Here is a 16,066-nt window from a genome sequence, read left to right on the forward strand (position 1 = left end):
GGATAAAATCTTGTTAAAATTTTCTAAAACATAGAAATACATTCTGAGTTTTCTTGGTTTTCTGATCCTTAGTAGAATGTACTTACTGTTATTAATTGGCTATTTTATCAGAAAGTTATACTTTGTTACTAATTTTCAGACCAGGAAATACTTTTTTAAACATTGACCTGGTTTAGATTTTATTTTGATTCTGGAATTTGCTTCATCAGATACTGGATTTGGCACTACTAGTGGAGGGGCATTTGGAACATCTGCATTTGGTTCTAGCAACAATACTGGAGGCCTGTTTGGAAATTCACAGACCAAACCAGGTAAGGATTTTATTTGGAATACAATTGGTTTATTCATAGCTGGTATAGGATTTCATTTAGTGACTCCAATCTGTGTAACTCTTCCCCCCCCCCACCCCCCCCCTCTCTCCAGGAGGCTTATTTGGTACCAATTCATTTAGCCAGCCAGCTACCTCCACAAGCACTGGCTTTGGGTTTGGCACATCAACAGGAACATCAAATAGCTTGTTTGGAACTGCAAGCACAGGAACCAGCCTCTTCTCATCCCAAAACAATGCCTTTGCACAAAATAAGCCAACGGGCTTTGGGAGTAAGTAGTAAATCTTTGGACTTCTGCCTCTAACAGTTTGATTTTCTTATTGAATGTGTTCTGTCTTCCCCTTTTCCCTGTGTTCATCCACCCCCCTTTTCTCACCAGACAGCAAGAACATGGAGAGGAAAACTTCAAAATGTATTGAAAAGTTTAATAGGCTGGAAGGGAAGGGGTTATGTACATCTCTCTCTGAATGGAAGTCTGAGGAGGACTAGTGTTTAAGGAATATGCAGAGGAAGAGGCACCTGATACAGAATGGCCAGAGAATAAGATGAAAGGCCAGGTCTGAGTACTTCATAGGTATCAAGAAGGAAGAATTTCAAGGAAAATGTGTGTAGTCAACCATAATACATATCAGGGACACCTTCTTCCTTTGTTTCACTTCTGGTTTGAAGAGACTAATGCAGAAATGATAAGTACTGGGTGTGACATAGTTATGTCTCCATTCCTTAGCCATGGCCAATTTGTTTAATTGGTGGCTTCTTTCTCTTTAAGTCTAAATGTGTCCCAGGGATACTTCACACAATTCTTTGAGGCAAAAACGTTGCTAGTTGCACAGGTGTGCCCTGTGAGTTGATGCCATTCTGCCACTAGTATGGCAGAATGAGTAAGTTAATCAGCTATCATTATTTTATAAAGGGAAAGTTGTTTGAGGGAATGTTGAAATATTTAACCATGATGGTATAAAATGTGTTCTAAAATACTCATTCAAAAGAGATGTGGCTGTTTACTTTAAACTGTGTTTTAGGACATGTTTTTAGAAAAGAAATAGTTGACTGCTTGTGAGAAATCAACATTCCTCTTAACTTGGTGTTAGGATTTATTGTATTGGCAGATAACTTTGTATTGCTTACTGCTATTTCTGGTACAAAGAAGTCATATTTTATATTTAGAAAAATATATTCCTTAGATAGCAGTTACATTCTCTGTTACATAATTATTTAAAACTCAGCTTTAGGGAAAAGTAGATTTACTTCTGTAAATGATCAACATGCCTACTGATTTTTCTAAATTATTTTTCTGGGTGAAATTTTGTATTAACATATGTTTGATTACCCTAATTGGACCATTTGTATGTTTCAATGTTGTGATAAGACATTGTCAGGAAGACAAGTTCATTCAGCATATGGTCTTACCAAGAGAAATGAGATAAAATATTTGATAAAACAGAATACTGTTTCTTTCAGTTTGTTGTGTGAGTATGCCCAAGAAGGACTTTATGGACACTTAGCTGACTAAAAGATTCAGATTTTGTTTTACTTCCGAGTTTTGAGCCTAGAACTTAACTCTGTGTGTGTGTGTACGTGCGCGCACAATATCCATTTGAAAGTACTTGCTTGAGAGATTTGAAAGTAATGCTGCTCTAATGCCACAGCCCAATTCCAAGATAGCTTACAGATTCTTAAATTCTTTACTGTTACCGTCCCATTTTTCTTTCTAATTTATAGATTTTGGAACAAGTACCAGCAGTGGGGGACTTTTTGGAACTACAAACACCACCTCTAATCCTTTTGGTAGCACATCTGGCTCTCTCTTTGGGCCAAGTAGTTTTACAGCTGCTCCTACTGGGACTACTATTAAGTTTAACGTAAGTATTTTCCAGTCTTTGTGGAGTATTTTTGTCTCCTGTATATTTTTTTGCAGGATGAATTATAAAATTTCCTCTCTTTCCAGTTAAGCATAGGTTAGTCTCACTCTTCCTGAAATGTGTTAAGAACAGTATCTGGTAATAGTTGTAAATCCCATGGACAGAGGAGCCTGGCGGGCTACCGTCTGTGGGGTCCCAAAAGAGTCCGGTATGACTTAACAACTAAATAACAAGACAGGGAAAGTCATGAAACATAAATCTAGATTATAGTTTATATTTGAATTATAATCAAACTAGTTAAATTTGTATTTATAAGGTTGATTAAAGTAGCTAGTATCAGGAGTTCCCTGATGGCTTAGTGGTTAGGATTCCAGGTTTTCACTATCATGGCCTGGGTTCAGTCCCTGGTCAGGGAACTGAGATTCTGCAAATCATGCCATGGCCAAAAAGGGAAAAAACTAGTACAAGGTTCAGCTTGTATTTACAGAGTTCATAATTGACCTTTGAATGGTCAAAAATTCTTTATAGAAATAAAGAATGATGGGGCAAACTGTAAAAATCACTGAAAGTAAGGACTCTTTAAGGAGCTATATGGTATATCTCAGTATTCTATGTGCCAATTAGAAATAAAATTTTTGTTGCTGAAATGGCAGATTGAGGCAATAGAGTTTAGTGTTTTCTTCAGCTTTTTTGAGAGAATTTGGATAGAGAGAATGAAAGATTTTGTTTATGAAAATCTATGGACTACCACTTGATGTAAGATACCACTTGATGTGATTGCTTGGGAGATACTTAGGATAGGCTGGCACTGCAGTTAGCCTAATGGAAATCTCTGGCAAAAATAGGGATTGGAAAAATTTGTTAAAATTTACTCCAGAAAATAAAGAATTTCTTAGGCAAAGTAGTGAATTCATATTGCCGAAGTTAGAGTCTTGAATTTAAAGTTAAATGTAAATGATAGTGAAAAATATTGTCTGTTGTCTCTTGGAAAGTACAGTAATTGAGAAAATGTCATTATAAGTAGGAATCTTTAGTTACTAGTACCTTTGCCTCATAAGCTTATAGGAGGAAAAACCAGGCTTCCATATTTCTTAAATCCAACGATAGTCATAAAGCAGACACTTCAGAGCAGAATAGGAATTAGAACTCAGAAATAGAGGTTAAACGTATATATTGGGTAAATTGGATAAAGCTTTCCATACGCATATATTATTAAGTATATTTTAGTAGATAAGTGGATGGCTTGGTTATGGGATTAATCTCTGGGGGTTTTTTTGTTGTTTTTTTTCTCTGAATTTTGGATAGCAGTTACTGAGATTGACTTATGCAATAACCTTAATAAAAGGTGAGATTAGAAATGCAGAGTATTTAATCAAGTGCTGTTAAAACTGTCTTGTTCAGTAAAAGACGTAGGGGACTGGTTATAGAGTTCAATAGTTGAAGAATTGTGTCTGGGAGAGTAGGGTTATAAAGCTTGAACTTAAACATTTGCTTTAGACTTACAGATTTACTTTTATCTTCCTTTGCAGCCTCCAACTGGTACTGATACTATGGTTAAAGCTGGAGTTAGCACTAACATCAGTACCAAGCACCAGTGTATTACTGCTATGAAAGAATATGAAAGCAAGTCACTAGAGGTCAGTAAAATGCATTACAGAGTATCACCCTAACCTTTTGATTCTATTAGGGAGCAGCTTTTTTAAATGTTTCTGATTATGTTTTAGGATTTATGTAAAAAACTAACATCAACCAGTTTTTTTTTAATTAATATATTATTTATCGGTTATTTTAGACAAGGATGATATTCAGCTTGTATGTACCAGTATAGTTTACTAATAGTCTACTCTGATTGATAGCATTCTTTAGCATAGTACGTTTTACTGAGTGAATACGTCCATGTAATCAGGCTCCAAATCAAGACACAAATCATTACCAGCATCCCTAATGTCCCCTTTGGCCCTGCCAGAAGTCACAGTCCTCCCCTCCCAGAGGTTACCACTATCCTGACTGCCCATGTTTTGCCCATTTTTGAACTTTATATAAATCTTGTGTGCTCTTAAGTGTGTCTGTCAAGATTGTGAAGTTTATCCATTTTGCATGAGGCTGTTCATTATGGCTGTGTAATTGTTTGTTGTACATTTTAACTGTCATCTCTGATTGTCTTCTGCATCCCAAATTGTGCTTGCTTCTTTGGAGTATACAGAAACACACTTACTTGTGAGACAGAACTCTTAAACTTTGTTGCTACTTTTCCTAAGTTTTCTGAATTTCTCAGTATCCTCCATCTTTTAATCAGCTAATCTTCACATTTGGGCTGTAAGTAGATAGGATTATTGTCTAAATGAAAGTATTATTGTCTATAAAAGAAAGTTTAAATTAAGATGTAGTTGTTTGGCCTGTAGTTTTCATGGTAATTATGGTGTGGATTTTAATGTCCATTATATGCTACTGAAAATATTTTTCTATAATTATAATAAGTTAACTATTCCATAGTTTTCTGTTTTTTAAATCATGGTTCCTATTTGAACATAGAAACTGAATACTAAATTCGAATCTTTAGTCTCCTAAATAATTTTTTTGACTGTGAATAGATTTGGAAAATGTTTTCCCTTACTCTAGGAGCTTCGTTTAGAGGATTATCAGGCCAACCGGAAAGGCCCACAGAATCAGGTGGGAGCAGGTACCACGACTGGCTTGTTTGGGTCTTCTCCAGCCACCTCCAGTGCAACAGGACTCTTCAGCTCTTCCACAACGAATTCAGGCTTTGCATATGGTCAGAACAAAACAGCCTTTGGAACTAGTAAGCACTTGACATCATATTGGGCCCTTTTGAGGAGAGATGAACCACTAAAAGTAATACATAATTGTCATTTTTGTGTCTAAGTGCTATGGAGAAAAATGATTCAGGGGTCCTGAAGAATAGGAAATATCTGATATGTCTGTATGGGTGGGGAGAAATAATAGTATTAAGTGTATATGGTTAAGACGGGCTTCACTGATAGGTGAAGTTTGATCAGTGACCTGTCTGAAGAAGATGAAAGATAAAGCTATACAGAGTTCTGGGGGAATTCCAGCCAGAGGAAACTAGAAGTCTAAAAATCATTTTGCCAAATAGGAGAGAACAAGGGGAGGTACTGGAGGATGTAAGGAACTTCATAGGGCTTTGTAGGCCATTGTCAAGATTTGAATTATTGAGTCTGGAAGCCATTAGAGGGTTCAGGTAAAGCACAAGATTATGAATAAAGGATCATTCTGAAACTGCTGTATTAAGCATGTTGAATGGGGGCAAGGGTGGAAACAAGTCAGTTAGAAAAGCTGTTGCCCTATCCACATGAAAGGTGATGGTGACTTGAAGAGAAGGGTGCTGTGGTGATTGGTAAAAATGCCAGATTCTGAAACAAGTTTGAATGTAGAGCTGAGGAGATTTATTTATGGATTGATTTGATGTGGGATATGAAAGAGGGAAGTCTAGGATCGTTACTAAATTACTTTATAAAAGTATTACTTTTGTGAAAGTAATACATATATATGATATAAAATTCAAAAAATACATCACCAAACATCCTTTTTTTACCTCTAGTCACCAGTTTGCTTCTGTTTAAAAACAAGCAGATATTCTTCTATAGAGATACATATACAAATGAATACATATTTAAGTGGCATTTGTATTCTTTTCAGTTTTGGTGTTCTTTGATTTAAATTAGCCACATATTCATTAAATGCTACTATTGTGTTGTATCCTATGTTGGATACATTGCTATAAAGAGACAGCCCCTGTTTTGAAGAAAAACTTACTCCAACAAGGTTAAAGTACCCAAAGATAAGTGTGTTATCTTTGTAAAAGAGACAAAAAGCTGTCAGCTCACAAAGGAAGATTACTTAGCCCAGACTGGGTTCTTAAGATCAGAGTATTATTGTAGGAATTAGTCTGAACCAAATCTGGAATTAGGTGAAGGAGGATGAAAAATGAAGTGGTTATCCAGTTTGAGTAGTAAATGAATTTAGGGTAATTTAGGTATGTAATCAATAGCAAACTATTGCAGAAACTAGATACTGTGAGGCTTGGCATTCTGCCCAGCCCCCCAACCTTCCCATTTATTTTTTCTTGAAAGGTACAACTGGATTTGGAACAAATCCTGGTGGTCTCTTTGGCCAACAGAATCAAACTACCAGTCTCTTCAGCAAACCATTTGCCCAGCCCACAACCACCCAGACCACTGGTTTTTCCTTTGGTAATACCAGCACACTAGGACAGCCAAGCACCAACACCATGGTAAGGAAACAGGTCTTGTTTGTAGAGCTAAGTAATGAGGCTTCTATATATCTGTCATATAAACTTGGAAAAATGGCAACTATTATTAATATTCTAAAGACAACTGACTATTTTAGGATATCTTGTAATCTAGATCACCTTTTTCAGGGTCTATTTGGAGTAACTCAAGCCTCACAGCCAGGAGGTCTTTTTGGGACAGCTACAAACACCAGCACTGGGACAGCATTTGGAACAGGAGCTAGTCTCTTTGGGCAGACCAGTACTGGATTTGGTGCTGTTGGTTCGGTAGGTTTTTACAGTTCGCTGTAATCTGAAGATGTATATAAAGCTGCTAAAGGAATTTCTAAGAAAAATTTGTCTTTTGGGAATTTCCTGGTGCTCCAGTGGTTAAGACTTGGTTTCACTGCCTGGGGAGGCAGTCCCTTGTTGTAGAACTAAAATCCCATAAGCCACATGGCACAGCCAAAAAACAAAAAAAAAACCCCACCAAAAAAAAAAAAGAATGCTGAATTTAAGAAAAGCAAAATCTGTCTTTCGAGTATTTTGGGGGAGTAATATTGTATGACTTGATACTGATAATAACCGAAAGCTATTTAGTACCCAAAAATAGGTAACTTTATAATTGGTTTATTTTCAGAAACTAGGTTCTTATTGAAACTTCTTTGTTTCTTCTGAACTAACCACTCCCATTGGTTAAATTGTGGAGTCTAAGTTGAGAGGCTTTTGCCCTTAAAATCAGATAATTTTAAATTCCTGTTTCTAAAAAAAAAAAGAAAAAAATCCTGTTTCTACCTTCTGTTTTGGGTGATAAGTTGGTATCATATTTGTTAATTATATATTTTTGGTGTTGATCAAGTTACTAAAATTTTATTCTTAAAGTTTTCATGCTGCTGGAGGCTTAACAATTTTTTTTTCTTTTTACATCATTTAAGGAAGACATTACTATTTAGGAGTACACTTGACTTAAAAAACAATAGTAAATACCTTTTAAAGAAACTAGGTGTCTATATTATGTGTCCATTACAACAAGCTTTGGACTCTAGTTTAAAAAAAAAAAAAAAAAACACCAAATCATGTGGTGGTTTTCATGGAGATTGAAATCTGTTATATCTTATTTAAGGTGAGAAATTGAGAAAATTATCTTTAAAAAATGCTTCAGAAAGTTCTTATTTTTTTTAACAACTTTATTGGGGTGTAATCCACTTGCCGTACAGTTCACCCTTTTGAAGTTTAAAATTCTTTGGCTTCTAGCTTATTCACAGATTGTGCAACTATCACCATAATCAATTTTAGAACATATTTGTCACCCTAAAAAGAAATGTCATCCCCATTAATAGTCACTTCTCGTCCCAGTCAGTTCAGATCAGCTGTGTGTGTATTTACCTATTCTGTGTATTTCCTGTAAATGGAATCACATCTTTGGTGACTGATTTCTTTTACTTAGCATAATGTTTTCAAGGTTCATCCATGTTTTAGCTTGTTTAAATTTTTTACTGTAACTTGCTGCTGGCATATTCAGTACATGATAACATTTTTGTTACCAGGTAAAAAATAATTTGATTGTCTTGTTACTTTTTTATTTGTCTTACTGAAATACTACGTTTGGTGAGGTGTTATCATTAACTTCTCAGGCTAGGAGCGTTCTGTTTGTTAATCTTGCTCAGATTAGATATTTTTCTGAGAGCCATTATTCATCCTTCTTCATACCTTTTTCATAAAAATTATGACATCTTCTCTCCCTTACCACAGACCCAGTCCAGTATACCTGATTATCTATTTACTGTTTAGAGTACGTATTACATACTACTTAAAATTTTCCTGTGTTGTGTTCTTTTTAGACCCTGTTTGGAAATAACAAGCTTACTACGTTTGGAACCAGCACAACCAGTGCTCCTTCATTTGGTACAACCAGTGGCGGGCTCTTTGGTAACAAACCAACCCTGACTTTAGGAACCAATACAAACACTTCCAATTTTGGTACATACAAAAAGCAGGTTTGACTCTCTTAAAGTTACACTGACTATACCACACATCATTCTCCTGATTCATATTATTGGGAATATTTTAAAATTTGCAGGTAAGCTCTGACTTGATAGGAGATTACCAGAGGGAAAAGCTTAAACTCAAGGACTTGGGTTAAGATGCCTGGAAGAGATATAAATTGCCTTAACTTATATTCTTTGACTCCCTGCTTTGGATAAAATGGAATATTTAATGGATGCAGTAGAGGTATCTTGCAGAATGTTGGTTCTCTGATGGAGGTAGATTATTTTCAAAATAAGAAAACATTTTCGTTGGATTACCTCATCAATAATTGAGAAACAAAAAGTGAAACACATTTGGTTGAGATAACACATTGTTTTAGACCAAGTTCTTTCACACAGGAAGGTAGTGAACAGATGAGATTTGATGATCCTTTTTAAACTTTTTATTGTTTTGTGTTTTGTTGTTTTTTTGAGATTTGAGGATTCTTATTGAAAGTTGAAGCCTTTCTGATTTGAGGGATTGTTCAGTAATTTTCCTATAGTTGGCAAAAATGTTTTATTTTGAATACATATTCATGGGGAAAAAAATTGGGCAATAGCAGGTAAGATTGAATGACAGAAAAACAAACTTTAAACTGCTCTTCAGAGATATGCTGGAAATTTTTTAATTTGTTTAATAGAAACTTTATTATTTTAACTGTAACTATCTAAGTAAGTTTTCAAACAGTTTCACCATATTTTGAGTTAAATCAGTCACGGAAAGTTCATTTCATTACCAAAGGAAATAGTGATTGAAATACTTCTTTAAAGTATTTCATGTACCAGACATAACATTAGGCTCTGGATATCTAGTGGGAGATGAGTACAAGCATATCGTTATTTGCCTTAAGTCAGCAGTTAAATTTTTTCAGTGAGTTTTTTAAATGATCTTGTATTGGAAAAAGAGGCTGCATTAACTATCTATTGGAATGGTATATGTTTTCATAGAAAGGAGCTATGTGAAGGGGATAGATAAATCTTTGTCAGGTACCAGTTCTTAATGTATTAATATTTGATTTGATTTTTATAACCCCTTTCATTGTTATAAAGTGAAGTGTGAAGAGTGAAGTTGTTCATTCACTCCTAGTAATGCTTATCATTCTACGTATAGACATTCTACCTTTTTGTCTGTACTCTATGAAAGAATGGTCTTGAGACAGTGGACTTGGTTAGCATGGATATCAGTTTTGTGTATTTGTTTCTTATCTATGAAATAAGATGAGAAAGATAACTTAAGGGTTAAATCAGTGTTTTTCAGCCTTTTTAAATCACTGTCACTCCCTTTTCCCCAGGGATCCTTTGTAGACCTTTTTCATGCTCACCTCATGAAATTTTAATACCTCGTATATTCTGTGTTATTTGTTTATGTACTGTGGCTCTTTGGAAGACCATAAACCATTTTTAATTGATGATAATTGCTTTACAATATTATGTTGGTTTCTGCCATACGACAACTTGAATCAGTTGTAGCCCTCCCTCTTGAACCTCCTTCCCACCCCAACTGCATAAACTATTTTATCTATGATTTTTTTCTCCCCCTTAAGAGGTAATTTTGATCCCTTTGAAAATGAATGTTTTTTTGGTAGCACACTTGATGTTCTGAATTAAATATATTTTCTATCTGACAAGGTATTTGTGTAGACTACTTAATTTGGAAATGAAAACTCTCATCTTTATTTGATGTGCCTCACTAACTTATGTGCTGAATTGTCCTTTTTTTTTTTTAAATCCTTAATGCTGACCTAGTGCCTGGCATAGAGTAGGTGCCCACTAAGAGTTTATTAATGAATAAGCCCTGAGAGGAAAGACTCCCAAGAAATACAGATTGCAGGGTGACAGGTTTTGTTTTACTCTTGGGTGAACTTAATCATTCCATTACCACCGTAGAGGGATCCAGATCTAAGTGAGACTTTCTTTGTATTCCTCTTGTCTTGGGAAGCTGTCAATTTGATGTTGTGGGCAGAGATATTCTTCTGATTTGGAAATAAGTCATATAACAAATCTGGAATTGGAATAAGGTTGCACAAAGATTTGTTGCATTGTTATATCATTGTTCGTTGCATGTTACCCAGTATGGGATTGTGTTTCATTATGGTAATGATAAATCCAGAGTTTAAAAGGTTGGAATACTTGCTACAATTGATGTTGCCACACCCTTAAGTCATTCTTTAGAGTCATCTGTTCCTTTTCTTAGTAATTATTCCTAACAAGGACTAGTTTAAGACTGAGTGTATGACAGTGTCAGTTTCTGAATGAAAGGAATAGTTTAAGGAGAGAAATTACAGGCAGGATGTTAGCACTGGTGAGCAAGTTAGGTTGAAGATCTTTTGAGTATTGATCTTTTGAGTGTTCAATTCAGTTCAGTCGCTCAGTTGTGTCCAACTCTTTGCGACCCCATGAACCGCAGCATGTCAGGCCTCCCTGTCCATCAACTCCTGGAGCTTTGAATAAATTATTGGTTATTCATGCTACATGGGTAAGGTTTGAGTTATTTGTACATAAACATCTGATTTTTTTTAAGCTTTTAAAAAAATTGATACATAGACATTACATTTCAGATGTTTAATGTAATAGTCAAATATTTGTATATATTGTGAAATGTTTACCACAGTAAGTCTAAGTAACGTCTGTCATCAATAGAAATTTTTTCTCATGATGAAAATTCTAAGATCTCCTACTCTCTTCAGTTCAGTCGCTCAGTCGTGTCCGACTCTTTGCACCCCCATGAACTGCAGTGCGCCAGGCCTCCCTGTCCATCACCAACTCCCAGAGTTTACTCAGACTCATGTGCATCGAGTCGGTGATGCCATCCAGCCATCTCATCCTCTGTCATTCGCTTCTCCTCCTGCCCTCAATCTTTCCCAGCATCAGGGTCTTTTCCAGTGAGTCAGTTCTTCACATCAGGTGGCCAAAGTATTGGAGTTTCAGCTTCAGCATCAGTCCTTTCAATGAATATTTAGGACTGATTTCCTTTAGGAAATCCAGGGCTCCTTTAGGATGGTTTAATCTCCCTGTAGTCCAAGGGACTCTCAAGAGTCTTCTCCAACACCACAGTTCAAAAGCATCAATTCTTCAGCGCTCAGCTTTGTTTATAGTCCAACTCTCACATCCATACATGACTACTGGAAAAACCATATATACCTACTCTGTTAGCAATTTTCAGATATGCAGTGCAGTATTTTTAACTATAGTCAGCATGCTATGCCTTAAAATCCCAGGAGTTATTTTATAGCTCTAAGTTTGCCCCTTTTGACTCTCCGTCACCAATTTTCCCTGTCACCCACCCTCTGCCTCTGGCAACCACTGATCTGTTCTCTGTATTGGTGAGCTTATTTTTGTTGGTGGTGATTTTGTTTTTTAAGATTCCACAAATAAGTGAGAACACTTGTCTTTGTCTTGTGTCACTTATTTATATTTGATTTTCTTTGCCTTGCTTAATTCACATAGCATTATGCCCATAAGGTCTCCCCATTTTACACAGATGCAAAGTTTTCTTTGTATTTTGTGGCTAAACAATATTTTGTTACACATATATACCATGTTTTCTTTACCCACTCATCCACTGATATGCACTTAGGTTGCTTCCATATCTTGGCTATAGTAAATAATGCTGCTGTGAATATTGAGGTACATATTTGTTTTCAAATTAGTGTTTTCGTTTTCTTTGGGTATATACCCAGGAGTGGAATTGGTGAATTGTATGGTAGTTCTATTTTTTAATTTTTTGAGAACCTTCCATACTATACTGTTTTCCATCATGGCTGCACCATACATTCCCACCAACATTGTAGGAAGGGTCCCCCTTTTCTCCACAGTCTCACCAGCACTTATTTTTTTTTATTGTATGATTTCATTTATATAAAATGTTCAGAATAGGCAAATCCATAGAGACACAACATAGATTGCTGCTTGCCCTGGGGTTAGTGGGGGTGTTAAAGGGATATGAAGAGCAGCTGCTAATGAGTACTGTACTGGGTCAGATAGCACCCCCCACCCCCAATTTAGAACAAAAATGTTCTAAAATCGATCATGGTGATTTTGCACATCTTTGTGGATATACTAAAAACTAAAAATATACTAAACTGTACATTTTAAATGGATTAATTTTTTGGTGTGTGAATTACATCTCAATAAAGTTGTTATTAAAAATATTTAAAACTATAAAAAAATACCAAAGAACGAACAAGGTCCTTGAGTAATCCCAACACAGAGAACTTCCACTTTCAGTCAGTATATTAAAGTGTGACGAGGTTGAGAGTTAAATACTGCTGCTGCTGCTAAGTCACTTCAGTCATGTCTGACTCTGTGCGACCCCATAGACAGCAGCCCACCAGGCTCCCCCGTCAAGAACACTGGAGTGGGTTGCCATTTCCTTCTCCTCACCAGCACTTATTATTTGTTGTCTTTTTAGGTAGTAGTCGTTTTGACAATGGTGAGGTGATGTCATTGGCTTTGATTTGCATTTCACTGGTGATTAGCTATGTTAAGCATCTTTTCATGTACCTGTTGGTCATCTGTATGTAGTATTTAGAAAGACGTCTGTTCCTGTCCTCACTGCATTTTTTTAATTGGATTTTTTGCCATTAAGTTGTGTGAATTCTTTATGTAGTTTTGAATTTTAGCCACTTATCATATATATGATGTGCAAATATTTTCTCCCATTCAGTAGATTGCCTTTTCATTTTGTTGTAGTTTCCTTTGCTGTGCAGAAGCTTTTTAGTTATAGTCCCGCTTATTTATTTTTCTTTTGTTGCCTTTGCTTTTAGTGTCAGATCCAAAAATCATGACCAAGGCAGATATAGAGGAATTTACCCCCTATGCTTCCTTTTAGGAGTTTTATGATTTTAGATCTTGTGTTCAGGTCTTTAATCCATTTTGTTTATGGTGTAAGATAATGGTCCAGTTTTATTCTCTTATGTGTGGTTGTCCAGTTTTCCCAGTGCCATTGGTTGAAGAAACTGTCCTTTCTCCATTGTGTATTCTTGGCTCTTCTGTTGTAAATTAACTGATTGTTGATTAATTGTTCTTAATTTTAACTTAAAGTTGTTTTGAAATAACTGAGTTGATAAACCTTTGTCAGTGAGAATCTGTGGAAATGTGTGGTATAAACAGTGTAAGTTGGGACTTATTTCCCTCCTGTGGGTTTGAGGTAGTTCACAAGTATCTTGTTTTCTGCTGTTTATAGGACTGGAAGATCTTTTTTGGTAAAATTTTAACTCAGGAAAACAAAGAACATCTCCAGTACACATTCTGGTTTTTTTGTTTTGTTTTTCTTTAAAGAAAATTGATTGTGCTTGAGCAGGCAGTACTCCATTTTTGTGGCATGGCTATTAAGACAATTGAAAAGATTTAATGAACGCATGAATTAAATATATTGGAAGTATGTCAGATTACTTGCTTGGATTTTTAAATGACATTAGAAATACGTTTTTAAAAAACTTTTAAAGTAAAAGTTGTTTTAAAAACTTTTAAAGTTTTAAATTAAATTAAACTTTAAAAAAAGTTTAAACTTTTTTTCTTTGCATTTTTAATTTAGATGTAAATTCAAAACTGGCATGACACAGTAAAATATTCTTAGTTGGTGACACTGATATATATTCCAAAACACTTTATTCTAATGTGTTTTAAACTTGTTCACCTCCATGATACCTTTATAAAAGACTTCAAATGTTTCATAAGCAGATCTTGATGGCCAGTGGTTAGTTTTTCCCTCTTATCAAAAGAAATTAATGGTATGTTCATTAGCTGTTTTGTTGATGTTTAGCTCCAAAAGGAGCACAGAAGTTGTAGACATATGTGAACAAAAGAGAAATAATAGCAGCAGAGGTGTGATATGTACATGTCTTTGTGGGGAGACCTCTGGATTTTAGAAGGGAATCACAGGATTTTCTTTAAACAGTGGGGTCTCAGTGAAAGGATGGTTTGGTTCAGCTCTCCATCACCTCTGATAATGAAATAATTCAACTCAAAGTTATTCATAGATACTATTCATTATCTCTTTTTAACTGTTAGCTAGCTGAGTCCTTGCGTGCTCCTATAAGCTGATTGAATTTGACACCATTAAAGCTTCTCAATGTGTGATTACAGCCACACATTACTATCCATACAAGGTCCATCTGTTCAAAACAGAGCCTGCTGTAGAGATTTTTATAGGTAATCTTCACTTAGCGAGAATCTTTAGGTTCAGTGAAGTGTCTTGGTTGACTGTCTTATTTTTCAGTGAAAATTTGAGGGAATTATTTTTCTTCTTCTATTAATTAAGCATGAAGCATAGAATGGAGGCTTTGAGAGGACTTTTCTCGTGGTCCAGGGATGTGGGTTTGATCTGTGGTCAGGGAACTAAGAATCCCACATGCCAAGCTACAACTGAGACCTGAGGCAGCCAAATAAATTAACTAAATTTAAAAAGAACAATGGAGGCTTTGAGTCTTACAAAGGGAATGTTCCCCAAGCTCAAGCACAATCACTTTGCTTTAATATTGGGTATTATCCTATACTGAATTAAGTCTAAAATGTAATTAAGTAAATAGGAAGACTGGGGTCTGTTTATGGTTATCAAAAAAAATTTTTAAGTTAAATTAGCCTGCCATTTAAGATTTCTAAATGCCAAAAAATGAAAGGATGTAAAACTTACGGTCAGACTGCTTTGTTTTAAATTCCCTTGTACAGGAAATTGAGAATTGTGTTAAAGTACAGTCTGCTCACTCTTGTGTCCTCCTAGGATTCGGCACAAATACCAGTGGGAATAGTATTTTTGGAAGTAAACCAGGACCTGGCACTCTGGGGACTGGGCTTGGCGCAGGATTTGGAACAGGTAAGGGATTGTACCAGGAGACTCAGCAAGTGACACAACTTGGCTTTCCACCTGCTGGAACTTAAGCCTTCGTTTCATCATATGTATGAAAATAAGAGGCCTGTAGATTTTCATTTTCACAAACGGATTTATAAAACATTCCCATATGCTTTATTTACCGGGCTTTAAAACACTGGCTCATTTATCTTAGAAGCTGAATATTCATTCCTTTTCTACAAAATGTTCTCTGATAGTCCTGGTCTCCCTGGGATTTTCAGTACTTAATGTGAGACCTGTCAGTATGATGACAAGTCCCTGAGACCCTGAACTGTTAGTTAAGTAAGCTTTATTACCCTAATAATTATGCAGCAGTAAGAGCACATGCTGAAATAATTAACATACAGATTGAGGTTTTGCAAGGTCTGTGCATGCTTTTCCATTCTTCTCACTGTGTTATAGAGCTAAAATGTCAAGCCTTTGTCTCCATTCCTGCCATTGATAATTGTTTTTCAATGCTTTTGAAGACGTTGTTCCTTCTACCTGCCCAGCTGTTTTAAACAGTTGGAGAGGGTGATGGTCATAAAATGAGTAAGTGCTTACAGGGTCATTTAAGCATATAGTTTTGTCTACTTCCCCAATTCATCTGACCATAGGTGAGTCACTTAGTTGCAAATCATGTATTTCTGTGGTCTCTGCTTCTATTGTCCAGTTATCTGTCATCTCCTTTTTAATAGAACCTCATTTTGTACTCTCTGAACTGTTTCCCTTTGTTTTCTTTTTAAAAT

General features: G+C 35.7%; 1 protein-coding gene across 3 annotated transcripts in view; it reads left to right on the plus strand.

Annotated features, from left to right (window-relative positions):
• NUP98 (nucleoporin 98 and 96 precursor) overlaps positions 1 to 16,066 on the plus strand; it is an 86,894-nt gene that overhangs the window by 13,359 nt on the left and 57,469 nt on the right. Inside the window, exons 3-11 of one of the 3 annotated variants that reach the window (XM_005216208.5) lie at positions 210 to 311; positions 424 to 600; positions 2,052 to 2,191; positions 3,721 to 3,828; positions 4,811 to 4,991; positions 6,304 to 6,464; positions 6,612 to 6,749; positions 8,303 to 8,441; positions 15,210 to 15,302. In XM_005216208.5, coding sequence (XP_005216265.1) covers positions 210 to 311; positions 424 to 600; positions 2,052 to 2,191; positions 3,721 to 3,828; positions 4,811 to 4,991; positions 6,304 to 6,464; positions 6,612 to 6,749; positions 8,303 to 8,441; positions 15,210 to 15,302 — 1,239 coding nt within the window. The remainder of the gene's footprint in view (positions 1 to 209; positions 312 to 423; positions 601 to 2,051; positions 2,192 to 3,720; positions 3,829 to 4,810; positions 4,992 to 6,303; positions 6,465 to 6,611; positions 6,750 to 8,302; positions 8,442 to 15,209; positions 15,303 to 16,066) is intronic. The other 2 variants (XM_002693428.7, XM_005216209.5) reach the window with 2 other exon arrangements.

The sequence above is a fragment of the Bos taurus genome, chromosome 15, assembly GCF_002263795.3.
Source record: "Bos taurus isolate L1 Dominette 01449 registration number 42190680 breed Hereford chromosome 15, ARS-UCD2.0, whole genome shotgun sequence".
NCBI classification, from domain to species: Eukaryota; Metazoa; Chordata; class Mammalia; order Artiodactyla; family Bovidae; genus Bos; species Bos taurus.